Below are 26,560 nucleotides of genomic sequence, written 5' to 3' on the forward strand. Positions count from 1 at the left end.
CAGGCAGTTCCTGGAGGATTAAGGAATTGATACCACTGAATGGCCCCCATGCTTGTCTGACCTAAATCCAAAAAAACAACTCCAGAATATCATGTTTTGGTCCATCCGCCGCCAGGTTGCACCTCAGACTGTCCAGGAGCTCAGTGATGCCTTGGTCCAGAACTGGGATTAAATACCCCAGGACACCATCCGTCCTCTCATTAGGAACTTGCCCTGATGTTGTCAGGCATGCATACAAGCATGTGGGGGCCATACAAACTACGGAGTACCATTTTGAGTTGCTGCAATTAAATTTCAGCAAAGTGGACTAGCCTGCTGCATCATTTTTTCACTTTGATTTTTGTGGTGACTTTGCATTCAGTCCTCTGTAGGTTGATAATTTTCATTTCCATCAAACAATGGGGCATCCTTACATTACTAACACATTACCCAGTCCATATCAGTATAGATATCCGACATGATATTTTTCCCCATTGAGATCTGATGTGTTTTCAAAGTGTTCCCTTAATTTTGTGAGCAGTGTATTTAAGGCTATATATGTTGAACAGCTAGTGGATTTTCCTAATAGCATATGTGACATTTTAACAATACAGTGACTGTTTATGCTCATGTCATACAGGAAGCATGTAAAGTCACCAGACAGCGGAAGCTTGTATTGGAGAGCGAGTCCTCGTAGCAGCTGACATAGACGTACTAGAACAATGGACAGCAGCTGTCAGTTGATCATTTACAATGCACAGAACTGACCACATCTACGATCCCTTTTCTTCATATGAAATTTATGTTTTACTTTTTCAAGTATTTTTATAGGAAACACCCCCTTCCTGTGAAATACGCCTGTCATAAAAGAAATATGGGGACTTGTTGCTGAGCTCTTTTTTGAAAAATTAGTAGTTGCCTTCCTCTTACACTGATCCTCTGGTTTCAGTCCTTCCTGAGTCACTGACCCAAAGTAAGTTTGAAGCAAACTTGGAGAAAAGTCAACCCTTATCTTCATGCATGTTTCAGTTCACTGATTTAGTATTAAAGGAGTGGGCCATCATGACAGGCCATTAGCACATTCAGAAAGAGAGGTCAACAATGGCAGCTCCTATGATTCTGTCATGACATGTTTCCTTTAAAATACAGTTGTATTATTAGGCTCTATGTACACTGCAGCTCATAAACTTACATTTAGGAGCTTTTATGATTTTTTTTCAGCAGCCCCTGAACTCTCCCTAATGTTTTCCTATGTGTCCATGTACACATCGTTGTTTACAGTCATTTACAGGCAGTTTACAGTTGTTTTTTTGGACACACCAAACTTGCGTTCAGGAGTAGATTTTATCAGCGTTTCAAACGCCAAATGCTTGCATACATGTGTAAACATGGCCAACTGCGTTTATAAGCGTTTGCATTTGGACATTTTTTTAACTCTTCCATTTCCAGATGCTGTCCAGAGCCTTTTTTTCATTAAAAATGTGGTTCTAAACGTAAACGCTCATAAAAGTGCATAAATGCGGTATGCAAACACGGCTAAACAGATGTCTTTTAACCTACATTTTCCAGCAGTCAGTTTCCATCGTTCAGAAGTGTCCCGTGTACATGGAGCCTTAGAACAGGGGGTTACAAGCTGGCTATTGCAGAAAGCAGTTTTTCTAAAACATTTAACAACCCTTTTTTATTTTCAAACAATAAATGTTTTTAATTTCCTTTTTGTCCCCATGGAGAACTTAGAACAAACTCCATATTTTGGGCTAATTTTCATTTAAAAAAAGATAACACTTTCAAAATGCTTCTGAGATCTAGCTCAGAGGAAAGTAATCTCAAAGGTAGTTCTTAAATGACTGGTACTTTTCCCAGCGCTGTTTTTACTAGGAGACCCCATCACAGTGATTTAATGATAGTTGTTTTTGACAGCATTGCCATTACCAACAGAACATAGTTCAAACACTTGACAGCTGGCTGAATCCAGGCTCTCAATTTACTTTGTACTCCATACCAAGAACTGACAGAAATGTGAGGAAAGAAAGTATAGCCCAAGTAGTGAGTACTTGGAGCATTCACAGCAGAGTTCTCGTAGTTCTCTTGTGTTCTGAGGGCATTTTTAGGGTCTATTAACACTGTGTTCTTCAGACTCTGCAGTTGCTAGATGGTACAGTTCAATCCAAGACACCTAAAGCACCAAGTTAGTCAGGAAGACTATAACTGTTTTTGCTTAAATTGAAATTAAAGGCAAGACTTTTTTTTTCTCATTTTGGATAAAGTAAAGTAGGGTTATGACCTCTATCAGGTTTTTTGTTCCATTGGGGAAATTTCTCTTCACTTACTATCTTGTAGTCACAACAAGAAGTTAGAGGAAGTCCCTCCAAAGTGAGGAAAATACCTGGTTGTCACCAGAACTAGTAATCAAATTGGAAGATTTACCCTCTATGCCTTTTTTTTTCCTTTCCGTCTTGGTGATAATGGCCACCAGAAAAAATGGAGAGGGTGAATCTCTCTCACAGGGACACATACAGCAATAAAAACCTGATACTGTTCTAATCCCTCTCCACTCTATTTAAAACAAAAAAAAAAGTTTTGCCTTCAGCTATAGTTTAATATGAATACTAATAAATTGAACCTAGCATCAGGTGTATTTTTCATGTTAAGGTAGACTTTTCCCCTTTTTCCTAACATTACTTTCCTTTTTTATTTTCCACTTTCTGGTGTCCCTGAAGGTAGTGGAGATGTAGCCCCGGCCGCACAGATGCCTCCTGGAAAGGCCACATCACCATTGCCTTCAGGGAAATTTCATACGTAAACTGCGAGATCTTGTGGTATTGTCATACTGCTCATAAGCGAGATGAAGCACATGATGATGCTTCCCAAAGATTTTGGAAGATCACATTGGAAGGGTCTTTTGTTATTGCAAAAGATGCATACAGTGTCGTATGGCATATGTGCAACATGATCTTCATCTCACAGCATGAAGTATATTTTTCAAAATAGCAACACAGGAGCTAGGACCCAAGCAGCACCAAGGCAGTACAAAAACAGGTAAAAATTAGGAAAAAGTCACAAGGACATAGGTACGTATACTTGTTTATTTCCCCTGTATACATTATTGCCATGTTTAAACAATGGGTAAGGGCAGGGGCAGACTGACCATTTGGAAACTCGGGCACTGCCCGAGGGCCCGGGGTCAGTAGGGGGCCCCATGAGATGCCCCTGGTACCTTTTTCATAGGCTTTTTTGAGTTTGGGCAAGGACACAGGGGCCCCATGATCCCCTATTGCCTGGGGGCCCCATGAGTTGTCAGTCCTCCCCTGGGTAAGGAGGGTCTTCTTTAAGCACTGTGTAAGTATGACACTTACTGATGACCTATGGTTTTCGTACCGGAACAGTCTGTCTGCAATCATCTGTCCCTATCCACTGGCAATTGGTGGTCACCAACAGCAGCAGCTGCCATCAGCCTGTCATTGGTTTGTATACAGTGACCCGCTGCATCTGTATGCAAACATTTGTCATTCTGGCTTCTTGAAATCTTGGAATCTTTCCACCAGGATTCACACCATAGCCCTAATCGCAAGTGTGAGTGGAGCCTTAAACCTGAGCTCTGGGATAAGCAAATATTGTCTAAATACAAGAGGCATGTCAATTCTTACTTAGATCTTGATGTGCTTTGTGTATTTCTTCCAGATCTTTACATCTGTTCAGGAGGTACCTATAATAACGATCGGTCACTGCTGATCTTTCTTCTTGTGCAGGGTGACCGATCTTGTCTCTGCCCCCTTCTATAATTTTCTGCAGGCAGCCTGTAGTAGGCTCTCAGTATGTCTATGCTGTGCATAAAGCAAAAACCAGGCCTATAACATGGTGAAAATTGCAATGAGGATGTGTAAAGTCTGGAAACTTTCAGAAACAATCCATGAAAGGGTTAGGATGCACCAAACTGAGATTTGTTGCTGTCTATAACTGCATTTTACATCTCATCTCATTCTCAATGCAATTGAATGTTAAAGTGGTGTTAAAGCCTGAAGGTTTTTACCTTAATGCATTTTAATGCATTCACTCAATCCAGTGATGTACACGAGTGTAGAGGCTCTTCATCTCTCTCTATTTAATTGGTTCAGACACAGCAGCAGGATCCATTGGCTTCTGCTGCTGTCAAACACAGCTAGTGAGAAGGGGGCCAAGCTGCACTCTGTGTGTCTATGAGCACACAGAGCGGGGCTCGGGAGTGAGCATGCAGAAGTTCCTCCAAAGCAAGCAAATTGCTGTGAGGGCACTCAATGGGGATAGGTGCAAGGTTGGGGGCCTGAGATGAGGAGGAGGATCAGGGCTCCTCTATGAAAACCGGCAAGTAAGTATAACATATTTGTTTTTGTAATTTTAAATAAAACGAACAGTTACAACCACTTTAAGTCATTACCATAAAATAAATTGTACAAACTAAGTTTTCAGGGCAAAATGCAGCTCGTAGCACAGAAAAAGAGCAAGTAACTTAGTGAATGGCATGATATTATCTGCCAAGTCATGTGCAGCAGGCAGGGAGAATTGTGATAAGCATAGGCTGGATTTAAACCTAAAATACCACTTTGACTGTCACGCACAGTTACAGAAAAAAAAATCAGTAAATACATTGAACTTGTTTAAGGTACATGTCCAAACCTGACTACAGAGATTACTTAGCAGGAATCCACCTTCTCTGTACGGCATATCTTATTATACACATTTCATCTTGTGAATTAAATAACAAAGAAAAGCATACCATGCTTTGAAAAGTCATGGAAATATGTATGCACAGTCAGTTACTTGTTCTTAATGGTAAAGCGCTATGATTATAAAGTTTGTATGGTGTTTGCCCAGACTGGGCTTCGTATCAAGATACAATATGCATTTATCTTTCTGGTTATACAATCCACAGTGCAACATATTCAGAATTTCATCTTGTCACTTTGACAAAGTCTGTCAAAAGACTTGGTTTTCTCTGTGTGGGATGTTAATTGTTAAGGTGATGATAAATCCACAAATTTCCAGTTGTCACTAGTTTTAGTCAAAGCAGAGTGGGAATTGCCTTTAACTTTGTAGATATTTCTTATTCCGGTTGCATTTTCAAGACGGGAAGTGACTGAACATTTCCCCACAAGACAAAAACAACAAAAAAAAACTACTTTTTTAAATCCTTCCTTGCACTATTAAAAACTATAAAGAAAAGTTTAAGCTATGCATATGATATAATTCATATTTTAAGAGCCAAGTCTGTTATAGCTCCTTTAAAACAAAACACCATGGGGGACATTTACTAAACCTGGAGCGTGCAAAATCTGGTGCAGCTCTTCCTGGAAACCAATCAGGTTTTATTGTTAAAGCTTAATTGAATAGGCTGAAGTTACAAGCTGATTGGCTACCATGCACAGCTGCTCCAGATTTTGAGTGCTCCAGTTTTAGTAAATCTCCCCCTTGTGTGAATAGACTTTGATGGAAGCAGGGGCAGACTGACAGCTCATGGGGCCCCCGGGCAATAGGGGATCATGGGGCCCCTGTGTCCTTGCCCAAACTCAAAAAAGCCTATGAAAAAGGTACCAGGGGCATCTCATGGGGCCCCCTACTGACCCCGGGCCCTCAGGCCGTGCCCGATTTTCCAAATGGTCAGTCCGCCCCTGGATGGAAGCAGCCATTTCTGGACTTATGCAGCACATACTAGTTCCAGAGCAATGGGATGATAGTGAATGGACTCACCACTTTGTAGCACAAGTCTGGGAGTAGCTGCTTCTATCAGAGCTTGTTCCATCAAACCTTGTTACATATTGTTTATTATGTTTTTTTCAAACTTTAGGAAATCCCAGTCTGGCTTATTATATTCCATTTTAGAAGATGAGGTACATTTATATTTTACCTGTGTAGCTTCAGTGTATTCCTCAAAGGTTTACTAAGACACATAAACATTTAATATTCATATTAAGGAGGTTAATTATCCTTCCAGCATGGTTCTAGACTGGGGGAAAATACTCACAAGAATGTAGACAGAACATACAGACTGTATGTCTGTTGTGCCTCTGGTGGGTGATAACCAATAAACCACCAGTACCGGGACAAGATCAACCGGTACCCAGGGTGAAGATGAGAAACTGCAACACCCCCTTCCTCGGGTGGATGTAGAGCTGCCACTTCTTCCACCCCCGTACACAAAGCTCACCTCTCCTTCCACACCTCCCCCACTACAGAGATCCCCCCACCTCTAGCCCTTCCCCTACGGACAGAGGCCTCCCTCCTCCCCAGTACAGAGTTCCCCCACCCTGTAGCACTTCCCATTATACAGAACTCCCCACTCCTCCTAGCACCCCCCAATACACAGAGCTCCCTCACCTCCCATCATCCCCATTACACAGATCCCCCCTTCTAGCACCATCAAAATACACAGATCTCTCCCTCTCCTCTCAGCACTCCTAATACACAGATCTCTCCCCACCTTCTAGCACCTCCCAATACACAGAGCTCCCCCAACCTCCTAGCACCCCCTAAAACACAGAGCTCTCCCCACCTCCTAGCACTCCCAGTACACAGAGTCCCCCCCACCTCCTAGCTCCCTCAATGCACAGAGCTTCCCCCACCTCCCAGCACTCCTCAGTACACAGAGCTCCCCCCACCTCCTAGCACTCCCCAATATACAGAGCTCCCACACCTCCTAGCCCCCCCCCCAATACACAGATCTCCCATCTCCTAGGTCTCCCCAATACACAGAGTACCCCCCACCTCCTAGCACCCCCCCCAGCCCCCCAATACACAGATCTCCCGCCTCCTCCTGAGGCTACTCAGTACACAGAGCTCCCCCCCATCCAGTACAGCGTTACTGAATAGCGCTCCATGCCTAGCCTCCTGGCAGCTGCTCTTCTTGAACTAGGCAGGTGCTGTCACACTTGAGGCACGCTGTGTTATATTTAAACAGAGAATCAGCACAGGAAGCTGCTTCTCTGTTTACAAGTGACAGAGGCTGGCAGGGAGCAGAGGATTAGTGCCAAAGGTAGTGGCACAGAGCATCACCACGGTCCAGACAAAACAAATCTGCAGCCAGCTCCCAGGGCAAGTGCCCCTTCTGCCCCTGCTTTGTCCCGACCCTGCAAACCATTATGCCTAGCATGCTAGTCATCTTAGCATACATGCAAGAACATTGAAGACATTTTTTACATTACAATGAAGATTTTTAAAAAAGGTTTTTGCATGTGTATTGGCAGTCACTAGTCACCAGCGCTAGGGTGACCGTGGCTTGGAATGATGATGAATAGTAACCTGGGTGGAGCCTTCATGTCACTGACAGCTCTATTGGCAAGTCACTGGAAGACTCCTAGTTGCATAACTTGACAAAGCACATGTGTGCGAAACGCTTTCTCCTGGTTACCAGCTCCAGCTTACGGTCCACGTCCAGTGCCTGACTTCAGCTTCCACACTTGTGGTATGATGTCCCTTCCGGTGCGCCGTCGTCCCTGGCCAGGTTAGCCATCTGAGTCCACACCGCTCCCAGCCTGGGGACGCAGGTGAGCAGACATTCTTTCAGCCGTGCCTGGCCCACACAGCTGCATCCGGAACTATACTGGTTACATTGTACCCAATTTGAACGTAATAAAGCATACCTTTTATGGAATTGAAATAGGGTTATCATTAAGTATACCCTTTATGGAATTGAATTATGGTTACTATTCATCATCATTCCAAACCACGGTTACCCTAGCGCTGGTTTTCTGGCATTCCATTATCACTTTTTACAGTGTGACTTTAGCAGCTGTGTGCAAGTGGCCCCCCCAATCCTGGTTTTCAGAGCTTGGATCTTGTATGTTACTAGTATGAACCCTAATGCCTATATTCATGCATTGCTTTTTGGGGTCTATACATTGCAGGGGTAAGCAAATGGGTGTGTGCTTAATGTTTTCTTTGATTATTTCTTTCATTATATTATCCAAAAAATTTCTTTGTGTCATTTAACAGTGGAATAAATGTCATTGTTGGTGACCTGGGGACAGTATTTACTGTCCACACCCATTAGTAACCATGTAATGGATCAAAATTACCAAAATGTCTCCAAAAACAAATCCCCTGCTGTCCTAAGCATTGCTATAATGCCCTGGGGCAAATAAATGTCTTGTGACAGTAATAGCCCTTAGTAATGTAGGTCAACACTCTAAACCACAAAGACACTCAATGTGGTTGATTCAATAAAGGCAAAAAGACTCTTCACACTTTGCATGGGATTTTTAGTGCATGAGGTGAAGCTCTGCTGACTGCCATCGTTCAGTCATATGCAAGCAAAAATACAGTTTTTTTTTTATTATTTTCCTTGCAAGTTACTGGGTATTGTTTGAAAACTAAATGTGACCACATTTACAAAGCTCTGGGGAAAACTCCCTTGTAACTGCAACTTCCCTTGCAAAGTAAACAGCCTATTTGAATTTTGGAAGTCAACCCCATTGTGAGAGTTACTAAAAACATAAAATTTGTCTCAATAAAATTCCCCTTCTGAACTAACTTTACACAGTGCACTCTACAGACTGGTGTTTGTACACTGCTCTGATATGTAAGAAAGAAAGAATATTTCTTTAGTGCAATGCTGCTATACTAAGTACCCCGCCATTCATGTAGATTTACATACAGTCCTTTTAGAAAACAGCATGTTCGAGGACCTTTGAGCAATTGTCAACAAAACAGCCAACATTGCCCATTTCACACCTCGGAAACTTTGGGGTGCCAATTTAACAGCTTATTTTCAGTTTTCCAAAAATTCTCTAGTGTTTACCAACCTTTATAAAAGTGACAGATTCTACTCACTGGCTCCACAAATCTGGAAAACAATGCAAAAGATTGTGAAGTGGGAGGTGATGCATGAGGGATGAAAAAGGATTTACACTTAGAGAAAATAGACAGCTCACTTGTGTCCACAAAGAAGCCAAGCAAAAGCATTTGGCAAGATCAAGCTGCGTTGATGTCTAAAAGGATGCATTCACCTGCATTTTGGTAGGGTGCTATATTCATACAAGACACTTTGGGGTTGATTTACTAAAAGAAAATATACTGTGCACACTGCAAGTGCAGTATCTCCAGAGTTTAGTAAATGAGGTGAAGCTTCACTTGCAAAGAATATCCAGGAAAGTAAAAAAAAAACAGCATTTTTGTTTGCACATGATTGTGTACCACTACCCCCTTAGGAGTTGCTGAGTTATTTTCGGGCTCCCTGTTGCTCTTGACCCCATACTGAGAGTCCAACCCCTGCTGACACCACCGTACACTTCTGGCCAGAGTAAACTCTCTCAATATTACCAGAAAATAGATTCACACACAAGTTAGAGTGAACTGGCATTTTGTTTTTTATTATGGTTGAATATGAGCACGGTAAGGCAGCACAAAACAATAGGCATGCATATAATAACAGTTATCTCTTAGTAACTTTGAGGTAAAGTCAACACATACAGCACAAATCTCAGTCAGTTCTGGATGTCCTGCAATTCAGAATTTAACCAAGGGCCTCAGCTCTGAGATGTTTTTCGTGCCCAATGAGCAAAGGAAAACTACTAAAAAAGTAAGGTTAGCTCACTTTGGGTCCTGAGAAGCTGATGACAAGGTTCAAGCCTAAGGTAAAGGAAGAGCTCTTTAATTAGTCAGGGTAATTTGCCTTTAACTGCAGTGGAAAATCTTCTGCACGCTCGTTGGGGCCCAGTTGGTGCACTACAAGAATTCAAATCTCTCAAAACTATTTATGCAAGCACAGGCACTACCCTTTTAATACACAAGAGGAGATGTCAGTTTTAAGCAAGAGGTTTAAGGGATGGAAAAAAACACTTATTGGTGAAGGGTTAATTTCTCTCTAGGCCACATCAGCAAATTGCAACAATGACAAGTGCCCCTTGAGGAATCTGAGCCAATTGCGAAAGAAGTGGTGGTGTGGCTTGGCCCACAGAGGGCGGACACTGCAGTAGGCTCTGATGACTGAACTATGCTGGAGATGTGTTTGCTAATAGGCCGGGTGAACTAGGCCTCAACTTGTGTAACCTGTGAACAATGTCAGTAATTAGATAAAAAATGGCAGATTTTAGAGAATGTCAAAGACAACTTAATTGGCTGGAGTATGGGATTCCATCACCCAAGCTGTGGCATCATCCCAGTCACTGGTGGTCTCTCTGTAGATGGGGGCCCCCGGTAGTCCTATGGTCCCTTCCACAGTTTGTTTGTGACTGCAGTGCTCCAGGTCACCTGCCAACAGGGTAGTTCTCCAGACTCTTTGGCAATGTCAGCGGTCAGATATTCCTCCCTTTCCCTCCACTCTCTCGCTCTTTGCAGCCTGGCCTGGTCCTCCGGTGTTCAGCACAGCCTTCTGCTCACACTCTCCTTCCAGCTCTTTCCCAGCTTACTTCCTGCCTTAGGTTCTTTATTTGTATGCCTCTGCCCACATGCCAGCTCCTGTTTGAGGTGTAGTCCCCTAATTCGCTGTCTTCCAACAAAGTCCCGTGGTTCAGCCTACAAAATCCATAAAACTTTTCACCAGAGTGTGTGCCACTGAATTGCTGTACACTGACATCTTATGTCTCTTTTGAAATCTTGCAGTCTGAATAATAGCAGGGTGTTACAATTGGATGATGGAAGGCAGCAGAGCTTCCCCTCATTTACTAAGCTCTGGAGCAACTATACTTGCTAAGTGCTCACTCTATTTGCCTTAGTAAATCAAACCCACTAAGTAGTGCTAATGGGGAATCAATATTGTATTCATTGCAGACACAACTCAAAAGCGACCTCTCTTCTAGGTCTAAATTTCCAAAGAAACAGCTATGTCCTTTGAGTTAAATGCCATGCACACTGAAGGCTCACACAAGCATTAAGATTGGCCTTTCTTCATTTAAAAAACTTCTGAATGGACAAGCAATGATCCAGTGTTACTCAATGAACACATTTGTTTATAGCTCCATTGTGGTCTGTGTCCATAGACCTGCAGTACAGGAGGATCTGTATATTGTATAATATCTATATACTGTATAATATGTAGAAAGACAAACCCCATGTATACGAGCTTTCTTTTACAATACATAGGACTGGGTTTACCATTAGACACTGTAGGCCTGTCAGCAACTCATAGGGGTTGATTTACTAAAACTGGAGAGTGTAAAATCTGGTGCAACTCTTCAATCATCTTCCAGTTTTACTGCAAAAGTTTAATCAAACAAGCTGCTTTAATTATTCATTAATTACAGGTAATTATATAGCGCTCTCAATTTACGCAGCGCTTTACATATATATTGTACATTCACATCAGTCCCTAACCCTCAAAGGCCGTACAATCTAAGGTCCCTAACTTACATTCATACATACACATACAGTACTAGGGCCAATTTAAACAGGATCCAATTAACCTACCAGCATGTCTTTGGGGTGTGGGAGGAAACCTGAGTACCTGGAGGAAACCCATGCAGGCACAGGGAGAACATGTTTTAAAGAAGCTGACTGGCTACTATGCACACCTGCACCAGATTCTGAGTTCGCCAGTTTTAGTAAATCTACCCCATAATATATACTTTGGCTTCAAGCTTGCAGAGTGGACCATAGTGGATTTATATTTAAAGCAATTATTCTGGAAACAGCCATTTTTAAAACTTAAGCCTGGTACACACAATGTGAATATCAGACAAATGATTTTCCGTTTGCTTTTTTGCATGCTAGTCTCATATAAAAATGAAGAGGTTACTAGAGTTACAAAAATTCTTCTAAGACAACTTCCTACAATGATGTATTGTATTGTAGTGTATTCTTTTGTTTCCGAGCATGCGTGATCTTGGTCATTTGATTTTTTTTACAGACGAATACTGTACTGTTTAAACAAAAATAGTTTCTTCTGTTATTTTATAAGAAAAAATGTTGTGCTTGTCTCTTTGGATAATTTCACATGAACTGTCGTGATAGGCTTTTAGGAAGCTGTGTACTAATGTTCAGGCTATCAGAAGATCACTCCAAAAACTGTTTACTCTGTACAATTTTCTCATCGTGTGAACTAGGCTTGAGCTATTATTTCTTCATTAAAAGAGACATTGCTCTACTTTTTTCCCATCAGCAGCATAAATACAGTAATGTTATATATGTTTATTTTAGGTTTATTAGCAAAAAATTGTAAACCAGATTAGGACCAGTATGATAAAACAGTGTGTGTAATAGATGTGATTCCAGCAGAGGCATATTAGGTGCCCAAGGTTGTACCTACAGGCTCCAGAGGTGGAACTCAAGCCTAGCCAATATTCATACTTTAACCTGGTTTCTCTGTTTTGAGTAAATGTTACAAAGAAATTTGAAAAGGTTTGGAGCTTTAGCAAATAGATCTTCCAAATAGAACTCTTAGTTTCTCCTCCCTTTAATGGCTATTACTCTCTCACTTGTATGTACTTTTGGCAAGACAGTCAAGCCACCTGCTAAAAGCTCCATTGGTTTCCTATATCTAAAGCCAAAGGGAGATAAAAATTGTGGCAGCAGAGGCAGAGGCAGCTGTGCGATTTATACTTTGGTCTCCTTGAAAGTTACAGGCAGAAGTCAATATAAGGTAGATTTAGCTTTTAATGCTTCAAAAGCAATATAAAAAGCAGAACTAAAATCATATAAAAGCCAACCTTAAGACGGAAAGTCACAGATGGTTCAGAGGTATAAAGAGGGAACACTAGCACTGAAAAAAGTCTCTTCATATACTCAGCCACTAAGCTCCATAAACTACTACTTCTCATGTGCTCATTCTAATCTGAAGATGCTTCATGGATAAAACAGTTGTGGGGAGAAATTAGTTGTACACTGAGGCATAACAGATAGATACTCATCAAAGGAAACCAGCTTCAACCGTAATACAAGTCAAACAGGTTCTTTGAGCTTTCCAGTGAAAAAACATCTATAAACTTGGGAAACGAGTATACTTCATGTTTTATTATGTGTAGCAGACACACAGAATAGGTGAAGTATGATCCTTTAATATCAGCTCTCTAATAACAGGGCTACTTTTATAAGGAAACAATAGAGATGGTAAAAAGGGGCCTGGCTTCTTTAAGCCACAGAGAACATGACTGTGACTACACAAAGCTGTCTTTTGTTTTCCTTTTTTTCTCATCCTTACCAATTTACGCTTTGAGCTTTTTTGCTTCAACTGGTAATAGGTCTGTGTGATATACATAAGTAACAAAATGAGAACTCCATTTGAATGCAGTGTGCTGGAAATCACACACTCTGTTAAAATGAGCATTTATTGGTTTTCAGTTTTTATGATCTCTGTGTTATTTCTGGCTCCTCTAATAGGTTTGAAAAATGGTTCAAATACGTTACTAAGGACATTCACACTTACTCAGCAGTTTTAGGCATGCTGCAGAGCACATTTGGTGGAATTCCCATTCCACTGAGCCTGGCTGTGGAGTGGCTGACTTCACATGTAGAAATGTTAATCCCTTCCTTGCCAAAGCAATCACAAGTCCGCTACAGTTTACATTCTTTAGCTTAAAAAGCATTGTGGGTAGCTCTTGGAAACTTAATACAACTTTTACAGACTTGGAACTAGATGCATACCCACGCATACACATAAATAGAGAGATAAAGAGAAAGAAAGGATATTTAGATAGATAGATAGATAGATAGATAGATAGATAGATAGATAGATAGATAAATAGATAGATAGATAGATAGATAGATAGATAGATAGATAGATAGATAGATAGATAGATAGATAGACAAAGAGATAAAGCATTTGATTAAGCTGTTAAACTACCTTGTTTCATATGATTATTTATTATTATTATTATTATTATTATTTTTATTACTCTTGTTATTATTTGTTGTCTTATTAGTGGTTAGGCAGTTTCCCAACCAGTTCAAATAAGTTTCCTTCCAGTTTCGATAAAAAGTTTGATTCAGTTGTTAAAATAACTTGTTTCATATGATTATTCTTTTTTTTTTTATTATTATTATTATTATTATTTGTTGTCTTCTTATTATTACTGTTATTATTATTTGTTGTTGTCTTATTAGTGGTTAGGCAGTTTCCTAACCAGTTCAGATAAGTTTCCTTCCAGTTTAGATAAAAAGTTTGATTCAGTTGTTAAACTAATTTGTTTCATATGATTATTATTTTTTTTTTATTATTATTATTTGTTGTTGTCTTATTAGTGGTTAGACAATTTCCTACGAGGCATGCACTGGCCATATTACATGTTAAAGGTCTGTTCTGACATAAACCAGTAACATTCAACAGATACAGACACTTTGTTAGCTAACTAATGTTCATTCTAGTGATTACTTAGGAAATAGTACATTTACTGAAGCTGGAGACTGTCGGACACACAAACATGTACATAATTTGATTGACTTACATTTGTGTAGGTGATGGCTTCCTCTGATAGGAAAGATACTGTACATCCAGGAATAAAATCCAACTCATTCTTTTCTAATTTTCAATAGAGAAATAAGAGTCAGAATTTTATTGCATTTTATTGTTGTCTGTTTCCTCAACAGAAATATTTTCCCTCACTTTCAGTCCCAGCAACACAGGGACAAAAAAAAATGAGAGGATGTTAATGTCACCTGGGCAGGAAGACACAGAGAACAATAAAAACCTGGCAGATGTTATAGTTACTCCACTCTACCATATAAATGTGCTTTTGTTACTGCTTCCATCGTTAAAGTGGTTGTGAACCGTAGACATGAAAAAAAGATGTCTCTCTATAGTGTGTACTTGTCTCTATCCAGAGCAATATGTGTGATTTCTGTCTGCTGTCTCTTTCCTCTGCCATCTGCATGAGTCACTTGTGACGAGTTTTCCTGACTCCAAGAGAAAAAAAGGTGACAGGGAGGGAGCTCTAGCACACAGCCTGTACTTGACAGACTCAGCTCTGTACCTGTGTGCTGTGTGAAGGGAGGGGTGTATCCCTTCCCTCCAATTAGCTCTCAGAGTTCTTTTCACTGAGATCAGCTACCCTCCCCCTGCTTTCTAGAAGCTCAGACAAGCTGTATAAATTCTACGCTTTTAATTGCTGTAGAGGAGAGAGGGCCACAGATAAACAGGTAAAACTTATTTAGGAGGATTTGTTTTATCCCTGTGTCTCACCTGGGACTAGTTACTTCTCTGGGTATACATAAGGGTTTACAACCAATTTAACAGAGATATCCTTTTGGTTCCTGTCCATGTTACCAGCTTGCTACCAGGGTAACCAAGTTATGAGGGTGGACAGCGACAGTAATAAAAACATGACTGTGACCCTGTAGTGTGACGGTGACCCCCCCTTCCCCCTTGACCTCCAAAGAGAACCTTTTTATGATTCCTCAACCCTGTAGAGAAACCCCATCTTTCAATGTATTGGAGAGGAAGCAAAGTCTCTCCACCACTTGCGCATGTCATAGTTCAATAATAAATTGCCAGTTCCAAGTTCCGTTAAGCACGGGGGGGGGGGGTAGTTGCCCAAACCTCTGCAATTAACAACTTTGACATAGTTTATTTGTTTAGGATTTCTGTGGGCTTCAGTGATGTTGCCAAGAAGGACTATATATCATTAATATATTTAGGGATAATTTATTACTGTCTCTGCTCAGCTTGGGAAAGTGATCCCACTTTTTCCCAGTGTCACCCTAAAAAAAGGCAAGCTGTCACAACTGGAATTCAGGAAAATCATCCCAAGGGGGATGCAGACAGAGACAGAATCTGGCAGAGGCTCTAATGCCTCATTACTTTACTACAAAAAGTTGCTTTACTGCTGTTGATGTCTCAGCTGCTTGCTGACAACAAGGGAAAGAAAAACTTTCATAGACTATCCTCCAGCACTGAGCAAGGAGGTTGTACTTAGCACAGATGTCATATTAATCATCATGGAGTAGGTATGGGACAGCTGGTTACAGGTTGGCAAGGCTTTGCCAATGTCAGCAGCCTGTATAGCCAAAACATGTTTTTTAGTTATGGGGTAGCATAGGGAAGGGTTAAAACCTCTATCAGGTTTTTGGTTTTTTTTTGCTGTCTACGTACTCTTGGAGAAATTTCCCCTTACTTTCTGTTCCTAAGACACAACAGGAATTTTGCACAGAAAAATTTTTTCCAAAACAAAGGAAATTCCTCTGTGAAACAGTTGTCCCCAACAGATGTCCCAACTGAAAAATGTCCTCTTGTTCTAGGGACAAATTTAAAATATTCGATTTCCCCCTCACTTTCTGTTTTGGTGGTTCCCATGGTCATCATGTCCCCCAATGGGGGAGACAGCAATGAAAACTTGAGAGAAGTTCTAAACCCTTCCTACTCTATCCAAAATGTAAAGGGTTTCCTATTAGATAGATTTACTCTCTTCTTGATTTCTCTCCTTAACAGTGATGAACTTACAAGATTAGATTTAAAGAAGCTGCCAGCACTTCCAACTCAGGCCCTAAAGGAACACCCTTCGCTTGCTTACTGGTAATAATACTAGTTACTTAATAATGTTCAAGCATCTAAATACACTGTCCTGTTTTTTCTTTGCTTAAATTTATGTGTGCTACATTTCTGAGATATTAAAAATAATTCCACTCTGCAGTGTTACATCTAACATACACCTAAATTAACTCAAATGCAATATTAGAAAAACACTAATTGGAATTCATTATACAATAAGTGTATTTGTGCACCTAATAACAGCTGTACTATATGAATTATCAATATTAAAAAAAATAGTATGAAACCCAAAAGATTTGGGTGGTTTATTAAATTCACCTTTTATAGACATAATGTACATAACATAACTGACTGCATGTGTATGCACAGCAATCATCATTGATCCAAACTTTGTATTATTTTCCAGTGAGGACAGAGTTATAGAACATTACAAGAAGTTAAATGGACAGACCAGAGGACAAGCTATTGTTAAGTAAGTTTTCTGTTACCAATAAGTGCTATTGTCTATATCATGTATACAGGGCTACACAATTGGGTACAGTAGGCAAAGGCAAGAAGGTAGTTTTTCTCTGTAGTCTCGCTTTTTTCCATCATTGCTGGAAATACAGTTATCTCATATCAAAGTATTACACATTGTCCCAGAATTTTAAAACAGGTTCAGACCAGTAAATCAAGGAAATGTTATACAAGGTGATGACAGAAGAGCAGTATTTGTTGGGTACCAAAGCTCATTTGCCTACAGGTTCCATTGATAGAAATCCAGTCCTGTGTATATAAGAACACATGGCAAAATCTAATAAAAGGGTAACGTTACGGAGCCATAGGACACTACATGATAGTATATGAAGATTACTTCCCTAAAAGCGATATAGAAAGACAAGGGTCTCTACCTTGTCACTGGATTTTACTGGTACCACACCCCTTATTATAAAGATAATGAAAAATGCAAAAACCCTAACTAGAAAAGCTACTGGGACTTTTTTTTTATTATTATTATAGTTTGCTCAGCGCTTTACAATATAACATTTTAGGTACCATACCAACAACCAATCATACAAATATTTAAAAAAAATAACTTTATTGTACAGTATTAAAAAATATGATTGTAGTACAAAAACTGAACATAAACGTGCTGTCTAAAATATATGCCATTACATATTGTAACAGAAGGAGTATCAGGCTTAATGTAAATAGCTCCAAGATTGCATATAAAGTAAATAAGGAGAATGTATGTATAAAACTCCTTGATGGATATAACTCCAACGCGTTTCACAAGTCAAAGCCTACTTCCTCAGGGAAATCTGGTATATATCTCTGGAATCATAAGCAGAGCCATAATGAACAAACAGAAAAAATCAAGAACAAGATGCATTTTACATTTTTAGATGATACATCTATATATACCAAAAGGCGATATCTGTTTATTCAAAATTTAGACATAACCACAGTCGCAGCGATGGAGAACTGCAGTCACCCATTTGGGGGGAGGACCAATTAATTCAGCAGATTTTAAAATATGTCATATATGGGCAGAAAAAATGTCAATCCTATATAAAGGTAAAGAAAAGAAAAAATGGAAAGAGGAGTGAGAAAAAAGGAAAAGAAGAAAGTAAATAGTAAACTTACTAACCCAATATAATATTATACTAATGCTTAAAATAAAAGGAGGAACAAGGGATCACTTTTTAAACTGAGCCAATAATCTAACTATATTACTCATTTCATCAATAATAACGTGGGGCCCAGATAGCTCCATATATACGTAAATGTGAACAAAAGCAGACCATTGACCAGATGTCCCGATCTTTGAAGGGCAGCACCTCTTCGTTTGGCATTCCGAATTTCCTTTGGTCTGCATGAGGATTTGAGCGCTGGTTTTGTTTGTTTGTCTATATATATATCTATATACACAAATATACACACACACAGGTCAACATATAACAGAGTTCTTGGTAAAAGTTGTAGGCATCAGCGCTTTTTAACGTACTGGAATGACAGGAGTTGATGTATGCTGAACCAATGAAAGTGTGGTTTAATAACTAACATATGATTTTTATCTTTCAGTTACATGAGCATTGTAGAATCCCTTCCCACGTATGGAGTGCATTATTATGCAGTTAAGGTAAGCTAAACACTTGTAAATTTGAGCTTCTGCCTGAAATTTAAAAAAGAGTGGGTTTATCAAAGTGAGCAAGTGAATACATTCTCGTCTGATCAAAGAATTATTCTGTATAAAATATTTGGTCACACAGAGACAAACACATGGAGCTATGGACAGCTTTGTTTAAATACATAGAGATCTAGGTTTTAAGGCTTCATTCAGACCTGTGAGAGTATGTTTTCATGAAAATGTCCAGGTAATTTCAATTTGCTGCCCTATTAAAAAAAACTCAGGGAAAGAAGTCCCCACCCCTTTTTTAATATTACGCCACACTGAGCCACATAATACTTTCACGCACAAAAACACCACAGATGCCAATGTGTGGGGATGCCACTAAGAATTAATGGCACCCCTATGTATTGTTTCTCTTTGGGTCGGGAACACATGCGGTTTTGCGCATGCTCCCCAACAGCAGAGCTGTGAACCTAAAGGCTTTTTTTAATTAAAATAATAAACATGTTATACTTACCTGTTCTGTGCAATAGTATTGAATAGTGTGGCCCTGAACCTCCTCTTCTGTGTATCAAGGTCCTACCTTTCCTCAGGGCTTGTGCTGCTGTATGTGCTGGCATCCATCTTAGGTCTGCAAAGCATTGTGGGATCCTTTATGCTTTCAGCCCTCTGCGGCTCCTCACATTTAAGTCTGCTGGTTGCAGCTGTCCATTGCATTCGTGTCCTGTCTGTTGCACAGAAGCAAGCTCCTGTTTAGTTAACTCTTTGCTCTCCTGGATACCGACTTGGCTTTGGCTAAGACTCCTCCTGGCTTCTGACCCCGCTCTGGCGACTATTCTTTCTGGCTTCTGACCCCAGCTCTGGCGACCATTCTTCCTGGCTTCTGACCCCGGCTCTGACGACCATTCTTCCTGGCTTCTGACCCCGGCTTTGGCTACGATTCCCGCTGGTTATCGACTTGATTATCCCGGAAGACGACCTCGGCAGGAGATCTTCTGTCCTACCAAGTCATCCGCTGTTGCTGTCGGACTTGCATAGACTCTTGCCTTGTTTCTGTGTAAATAAACCTACCCTTAATTGCACCTCCTTATGTGTCTGGCTCCTCGCTCCCTGACACTGTGCTCCCCCACCTGGCACTCTAGACTCCTCCAGGCTGATCCCAGTTGTGTGTGTCCATAGACTCACATGGCGCAGCTTGACCCCGCTCCCTCCTCACAGGATTTGACTGAAAGCCAAAGCCATTGACATGAAAGCCTGGAAATCTAGGAAGAGAGCAGAGCTGGGCTGCTGGCGGGGATACTGCTGGATTGAGAGTGGGGTCACGTAAGTGTTTTGGGGGGGGGGTTAGGCAAAGACAGTGGAAGGTTTTTTAACTTATTGCCTTTAGAATTTTGTCAAGGCCTGTTTTTTTATACAGTGACATCTTATAATAGTACATTACGATGGTAAAATTTAGGGATCTACACAATTATGTGGATTTGGTTACTTGAACAACTCATTAGAGAACATTACAGTATACACTATAACACTGTGGTGTGAAGAATCCATTCAGATGTTGCATTACTTTCTAGTACTTTAATAATGATAACTAAATATACTAAATAACATAACACCAGGGGCGGACTGACCATTTGGAAACTCGGGCACTGCCCGAGGGCCCAGGGTCAGAAGGGGGCCCATGAGATGCCCCTAGTACCGTTTTCATAGGCTTTTTTAAGTTTGGGCAAGGACACAGGGGCCCAATGATCCCCTATTGCCCGGGGGCCCCATGAGTTGTCAGTCCACCCCTGCATAACGCTTAACTGTTTTACAAAACCATAAATTATCAGAGAATGTTAGTTACCTGGACTGTTAAGCCTACACAATGAGGTCGATTTAAAGGCAAATAGGTTGTTCTCTTTGCATAGTGAATGGGGTGACTCTGATTACTTCCATCATCCAATCACATGTAGACAAAGATATTTTTTTTCATTAACTTTGCCGTGAATTGTAACCACATTCACTATGCTATGGGAAATTTTCTTTGCAAAATAAACAGCCTACATGCCCTTAGTAAATCAACCCCTATGATGTCCAAATTTTCTGATCAAGAACAAGTACATAGTTTAGGAAAGTCATAAAAAAATTCCTTCTTTGCATACTTACTCCCTCATTATAAGTGGCTAGACCCCCTTCATAGTTTACATTCTAATAGCAGAAATCTGCCTCTGCAGGCCACTATTGGGTAGAGAGCCCTGTACAATGGAATGGGCTATACCTTGAGACAAAAGAAGCCTGGAGGACAGCAACCCAAAAGTATCATGTATCTTGTTCATTCACTATTGATTCCCTCTGCGAAAGGAGTCACTGGAAACATAAAGTGAACCTGTCGGCTATTTTGAAATTATAACAGTAAGAGTTAGAGTAAGAGCAGACATCACAATGGGGTTGATTTATTAAAGACAAATAGGCTGTTCATTTTGCAAGGCAATATTTCAATAGCTTCGTGAATGAGGTGAAGCTCTGCTAACCTCTATAGTCCAATCATAAGCAAGCAATAATACTGTTTATTTTCCTTTCCATGTAAGTGATTGGGTATTCTTTACAGAGTGAATTTCCAACACGTTTACTAAGTTAAAGGAAAAATCCCTTGGAAAGTAAACAGTCTGTTTGCCTTTAGCAAATCACCCCTGATGTCTCTGTACAAAAAAAAACCTATATGCACCTTTCTGATTTAGTTTTAATTTAGTAGGCTCTTGACTTCCCTGACTTCCAGACAAAGCCTCACACACCTACCAGCACATATATAATGAGAGTGCACTTATTGGACACTGAAATGCTCTCACTGGGTGGGGTGTAACAGTTGAGTAGTCCTTGCCCACAAATGTGGAATGATAGCCCCAAGGAAAAAAGTAAAACAAAATCAGAGGGCTGAATGGGTAATTAATGTAATAGCAGATGCCTTCTAGTAGGTAGCCTTTTTAATTTGAATTTTTTAAACAGCTAATAAGGTAGTAATATGTGATAGCAATACATTGATGCATCAACTCAAACAGGCAATAGGCAGAACTTTTACTCAGTGCCTCAATACAACATAATGTTTTATATCCTATAAGTTTTTGTGATGCGCTTGACAAGATCTGTATAGACCCAAGCAATGGTTCTCTATTGCACTAGGAAAAGGTTTTCAATATGACCTGTTCTGTACCAACACTCTTCATAGTGTGTACGGCAACATTTTGCTTTTGCAAAGTCTTATGAATAGTTGCTGTATGCCCCAGTACAATGACATGGGAATTTGTCCAGATTTACATTTCCTAATCACCAGCACAAATCACAGGCGAATGACTAAGGGTTATGACGACCTTTGCTCTCCACATTTTCACCCCTTGTATTTTCTCACTCCTTACTCCTCAGACTGACTATCACCATCTGTAAAGAAAAGAATGCTGTTGAAATATTGAGAAGGAAATAGTAGGGACCCCAGTTGGGATTTACATTAGTCATTTCTAGCATTATGTGGTGTGAATAATATTCCATAGTCTGACAGGGACACTTTCCTAATCATAGCAGTCCACTTCCTGCTGATAAAGTCTGCAATTAGCCTTTGTTCTATGAGGCATAACATATACTATATGCGAGTAAGTCATTGCCACAGTATTTTGAATGTGCTCTATAAATTACTATTGGGTGGATGACTTTGTATGAATGGAGGAAAGAGCCTTGCACCCTGACTTTGTAGACCTTGGCCTTTCAATATTCATTCTGAAGCTTGAATGCACACTAGAGCTGTATGAAACATTTTACAAGCTGCCCAGCTGGTTTTGAAAACTGGAGAAAAGAAAATGAGTGCAGCACCTTGTTTTTTACCAAAAGCAATTCATCTGGCCCTAGCTTTTTTTTATACAAAAATTAAATCATTGTCTTTGGTATCTACAGGCAACAATTCAAATCTTGTTATTTTTTCTTCAGTTTTCTGAAGAAAACTGAACCAGCTCCACATCTACATTTAGATCCTAGTGTGCTCCACACAATGGTTAATGCATTATTTTGAACTTATCCCCTTTTGTATAGACTAATCATCAGTACCTTATCTGCATAGGGTAAAGTGTGCAAATATTTGGCTGTCAAAGAGAAATGTAAATGTTAATATGTGAATAAAGTACAAGACGCAACTGTGTAATATTACATGTAGGATGCTTTAGAGCAGTTCTGGTTTGCCTGTGAATTGTGTTTTGTACTGGAATCCATATAGAAATTGATCAGAGAATCACACTCTTTAATAGGAACTATATCGTTTTGTAGAGTTTTACATCTACAAATAAAAAATGGTTAATGTAAAAATCTTATCAATGTGCTAGAGCCCACTTACACATTTTCTTATGGTAAATAATTGGAACATTTGTTTAAGTAGAAGTAGTTTATTACTACGCTGCTAATTCACAAATGTATACTGCAGCTTGGCATATTTTTTTAAATGTTACCTTTTTTTCTTAAAGTATATAAGTATGCTTACCAAAATGGATGGTAGATGTACAAAAACAGGTACAAGTGCCTGAGAAAATGTATGTATACCAATAGGTGTAAAAGGGCCCTCATTGTTATATACATACTGTATGTACATGGGGACATACTTGGCTCATATTTGCCCTTTATACGGTATGATTTCTTGTTGTACTTCCTGTTCTTCTTAATTTACTGAGAGAATGGCAGAAAGCTTCTGTCTCATTGAAATCAAAAGATTCCTCTGTCTATAATGTTATGAAATACACACAATGCTGATTAAAGCAACAAATTTTGCAATTTTTAAAAGGTTTCAGGCCATATGAGAGAGCTAAGGAAAGAAGTTGGTAATTTGTGGAAAGAAAGAAGTAATTTTGATAGTCATAACATGTATGTGATTTGCGGTGCTGACATGCCCTACTGATTGGTGTAAAGTATAAATTAATCAAAGTTCCACTTTAAGAAGCCATCATCAGGGAAATGGCTGTCAAGAGCGCTGAGATACAGCTCACAGTAGGAGCCAAGTGTGCAGAGACATTATTGAATGAAAAGGAGTATAATCACATAATAACCATCTGATTTCTACAGCTAGTTTTGGATGGCAACAAATCAGAACTGTCACTTTTTTGTTGTTGTCTGTGTCCTCCTTGGAAAGATTCACCCTATCTTTTTGTTCTGGCCCACCAAAGCAATGACATTCTAAAATGTTAATTTGTCCCCAGATAATGGTGAGGGGAAAGCTTCTAACTACTGTGACAGCTGTCTGAGGGGGGATTTCCCCTGATTTTGGAGCAGTTTTCTCACACTTCATACTATGTCTCTAGAACAGGAAGTGAAGGGAAATCCCAGACAGACAGAAACTAAAAGGGTTTTATCCTTTCTAAACCTAAAGTGTTACTAAACCCAGGACTCTGCATCCACTATATCTGGTCTCCCACTAAACCTAAGTGTTACTAAACCCAGGACTCTGCATCCACTATATCTGGTCTCCCACTAAACCTAAGTGTTACTAAACCCAGGACTCTGCATCCACTATATCTGGTCTCCCACTAAACCTAAGTGTTACTAAACCCAGGACTCTGCATCCACTATATCTGGTCTCCCACTAAACCTAAGTGTTACTAAACCCAGGACTCTGCATCCACTATATCTGGACTCCCACTAAATCTAAAGTGTTACTAAACCCAGGACTCTGCATCCACTATATCTGGACTCCTGCTAAATCTAAAGTGTTACTAAACCCAGGACTCTGCATTCACTATATCTGCACCCCCGCTAAACCTAAAGTGTTACTAAACCCAGGACTCTGCCTCCACTATATCTGGACTCCCACTAAACCTAAAGTGTTACTAAACCCAGGACTCTGCATTCACTATATCTGGTCTCCCGCTAAACCTAAAGTGTTACTAAACCCAGGACTCTGCATCCACTATATCTGGACTCCCACTAAATCTAAAGTGTTACTAAACCCAGGACTCTGCATCCACTATATCTGGACTCCTGCTAAATCTAAAGTGTTACTAAACCCAGGACTCTGCATCCACTATATCTGGACTCCCACTAAACGTAAAGTGTTACTAAACCCAGGACTCTGCATTCACTATATCTGGTCCCCCACTAAACTTAAAGTGTTACTAAACCCAGGACTCTGCATTCACTATATCTGGACTCCCACTAAACCTAAAATGTTACTAAACCCAGGACTCTGCATTCACTATATCTGGACTCCCACTAAACCTAAAGTGTTACTAAACCCAGGACTCTGCATTCACTATATCTGGTCTCCCACTAAACCTAAAGTGTTACTACACCCAGGACTCTGCATTTGCTATATCTGGACTTCCACTAAACCTAAACCCAGGACTCTGCATTCACTATATCTGGACTCCCACTGAACCTAAATTGTTACTAAACCCAGGACTCTGTATTCACTATATCTGGCCTCCCACAGTACACAGAACATGGAAATGCAATTGTTTTAGTAAATATAAACTACTAAATACCTTTTCTCATCAGCAGTATATAGCAACCTTGTGACCAGTGTCCAGCTGAGAACTGGTTAAAGCATGTAGGAGGTGTTTTAATCCTGCTCTGACTGTCCTATGAGGCTGCATAACCCCTGACACTCTGTCTGAACAGTGCTGATTGGCCATATGCTAATCGCATGCACCCTCCCAAAGCAAAAAAACCCTTTCTAGCAATACACACTAAACTGAGCATGTGCAGAGTGATTCCTGGAGCTCTGTACTGCCAGCAGATTGATTGGGAACAGTAGAAAAAGGGGGGGGGGGCAGAGAAAACAGCTTTTTTTTTTTTTACACAATGTGGTGGATTAACCCCTTAGGTTCCACAGTGAGTACAAGCATGCTTTACTGCATATACAGACTGATTGATTTTACTGTTGTGGGTTTAGTAACACTTTAAATACAACATGGCTTGTCTAGCAGTTATATATGCTATAATATTGTTTTTTATTTGCTATATTGTTTTCCAAGAAAGTGGAGTTACCATTATAAGACTAAATAGACTTGTACTCTTATAGACCAAATGACAACTTGTATGCAGTGATGAGCTCTGCAGGAAGTAGTTAACTATAATTAATATTCCATGTTCTGTTTTGGCTATGCTAACACTTTAACAGACTGTACAATGTCAAAAAATTGCTTTGACATAGCTTCTTAAATTCACTGTATATTTAGGTAAGCTACTTTTACTTTACACACTCTTTTATCAGTATACCTACAACTATCTAACTGCACTTATGAAACAGTGATCAATTTGTGTGCAGCAGCAGTTGGTAGCACTCATCATTGTAACAAAGGAATATAGGTGATGTGCTGTCACATGCTGTCTGTCTTCACTATTCCAGGTCCAGGCTTTCCTTTCATAAAGCATTGTCTATAAGTGTTCATGACACACTACCCTGCTAACAGCTATGCTGACAGCTGTCTTAATCTTTGTAGCAATAATGGAACCAGCAATCCTGGGACTATATTTATCATGTATGAGAGCCATGCACAAGTCTAGAATAATCATTTTACAATGTAAGCGCAGACATGGTTTTCCTAACATCATTTCCTTTTTACACTGTGTTTAATTTAAATAGACAATTTGCTTTAAAGTTGTAAAGTTGAACTCCAGGCAGAACAAATGCTAAATATTTCCTATGACAATGCCTTCTTTACCAGAGTTTCTAACATCTTCCTGTATTGATGCAGCAAGTCCATGAATTCTTATTAGCATGTTGTCAAATCTAGTAGCAGAGTGATGATTTCTGTTTTGTAAGACTGCTTCATAAGCAGGAGGCCAACCATGCAACAGCCCTACTGTAGTTTGGATTTGTGCAAAGGCATCAGCGCTGTCTTTAGTGGGTTGAGCTGGTCTCTCCATTCACTGTCCATGCATGCCTTTCCTTACCCATCCACAACTTTGTTCCCATGCATCCACGTCTTCACTCATATGGAAGTGAAATATATTTGAAATATATTTTAAAAATATTCTTCCCAAATATATTGACATACATTTGAAATATATATATATATATACAGTTGTGTCCAAAATTATTCAACCCCCAATGCTGTAAAGGGGTTTAGGGACTA

At 39.9% G+C, this 26,560-nt stretch overlaps 1 protein-coding gene across 6 annotated transcripts in view; it reads left to right on the top strand.

The window, feature by feature from the left end:
• FRMD4A (FERM domain containing 4A) overlaps positions 1-26,560 on the top strand; it is a 558,898-nt gene that overhangs the window by 442,904 nt on the left and 89,434 nt on the right. For all 6 annotated transcript variants that reach the window (XM_089686117.1, XM_089686116.1, XM_089686118.1 and 3 more), the window contains exons 8-10: positions 16,307-16,390; positions 16,773-16,838; positions 18,431-18,488. In XM_089686117.1, coding sequence (XP_089542243.1) covers positions 16,307-16,390; positions 16,773-16,838; positions 18,431-18,488 — 208 coding nt within the window. The remainder of the gene's footprint in view (positions 1-16,306; positions 16,391-16,772; positions 16,839-18,430; positions 18,489-26,560) is intronic.

This window comes from Staurois parvus, unplaced genomic scaffold (genome assembly GCF_062004578.1).
Source record: "Staurois parvus isolate SC_StPar_1 unplaced genomic scaffold, SC_StPar_1.0 ptg000019l, whole genome shotgun sequence".
In the NCBI taxonomy this organism is placed as follows: Eukaryota; Metazoa; Chordata; class Amphibia; order Anura; family Ranidae; genus Staurois; species Staurois parvus.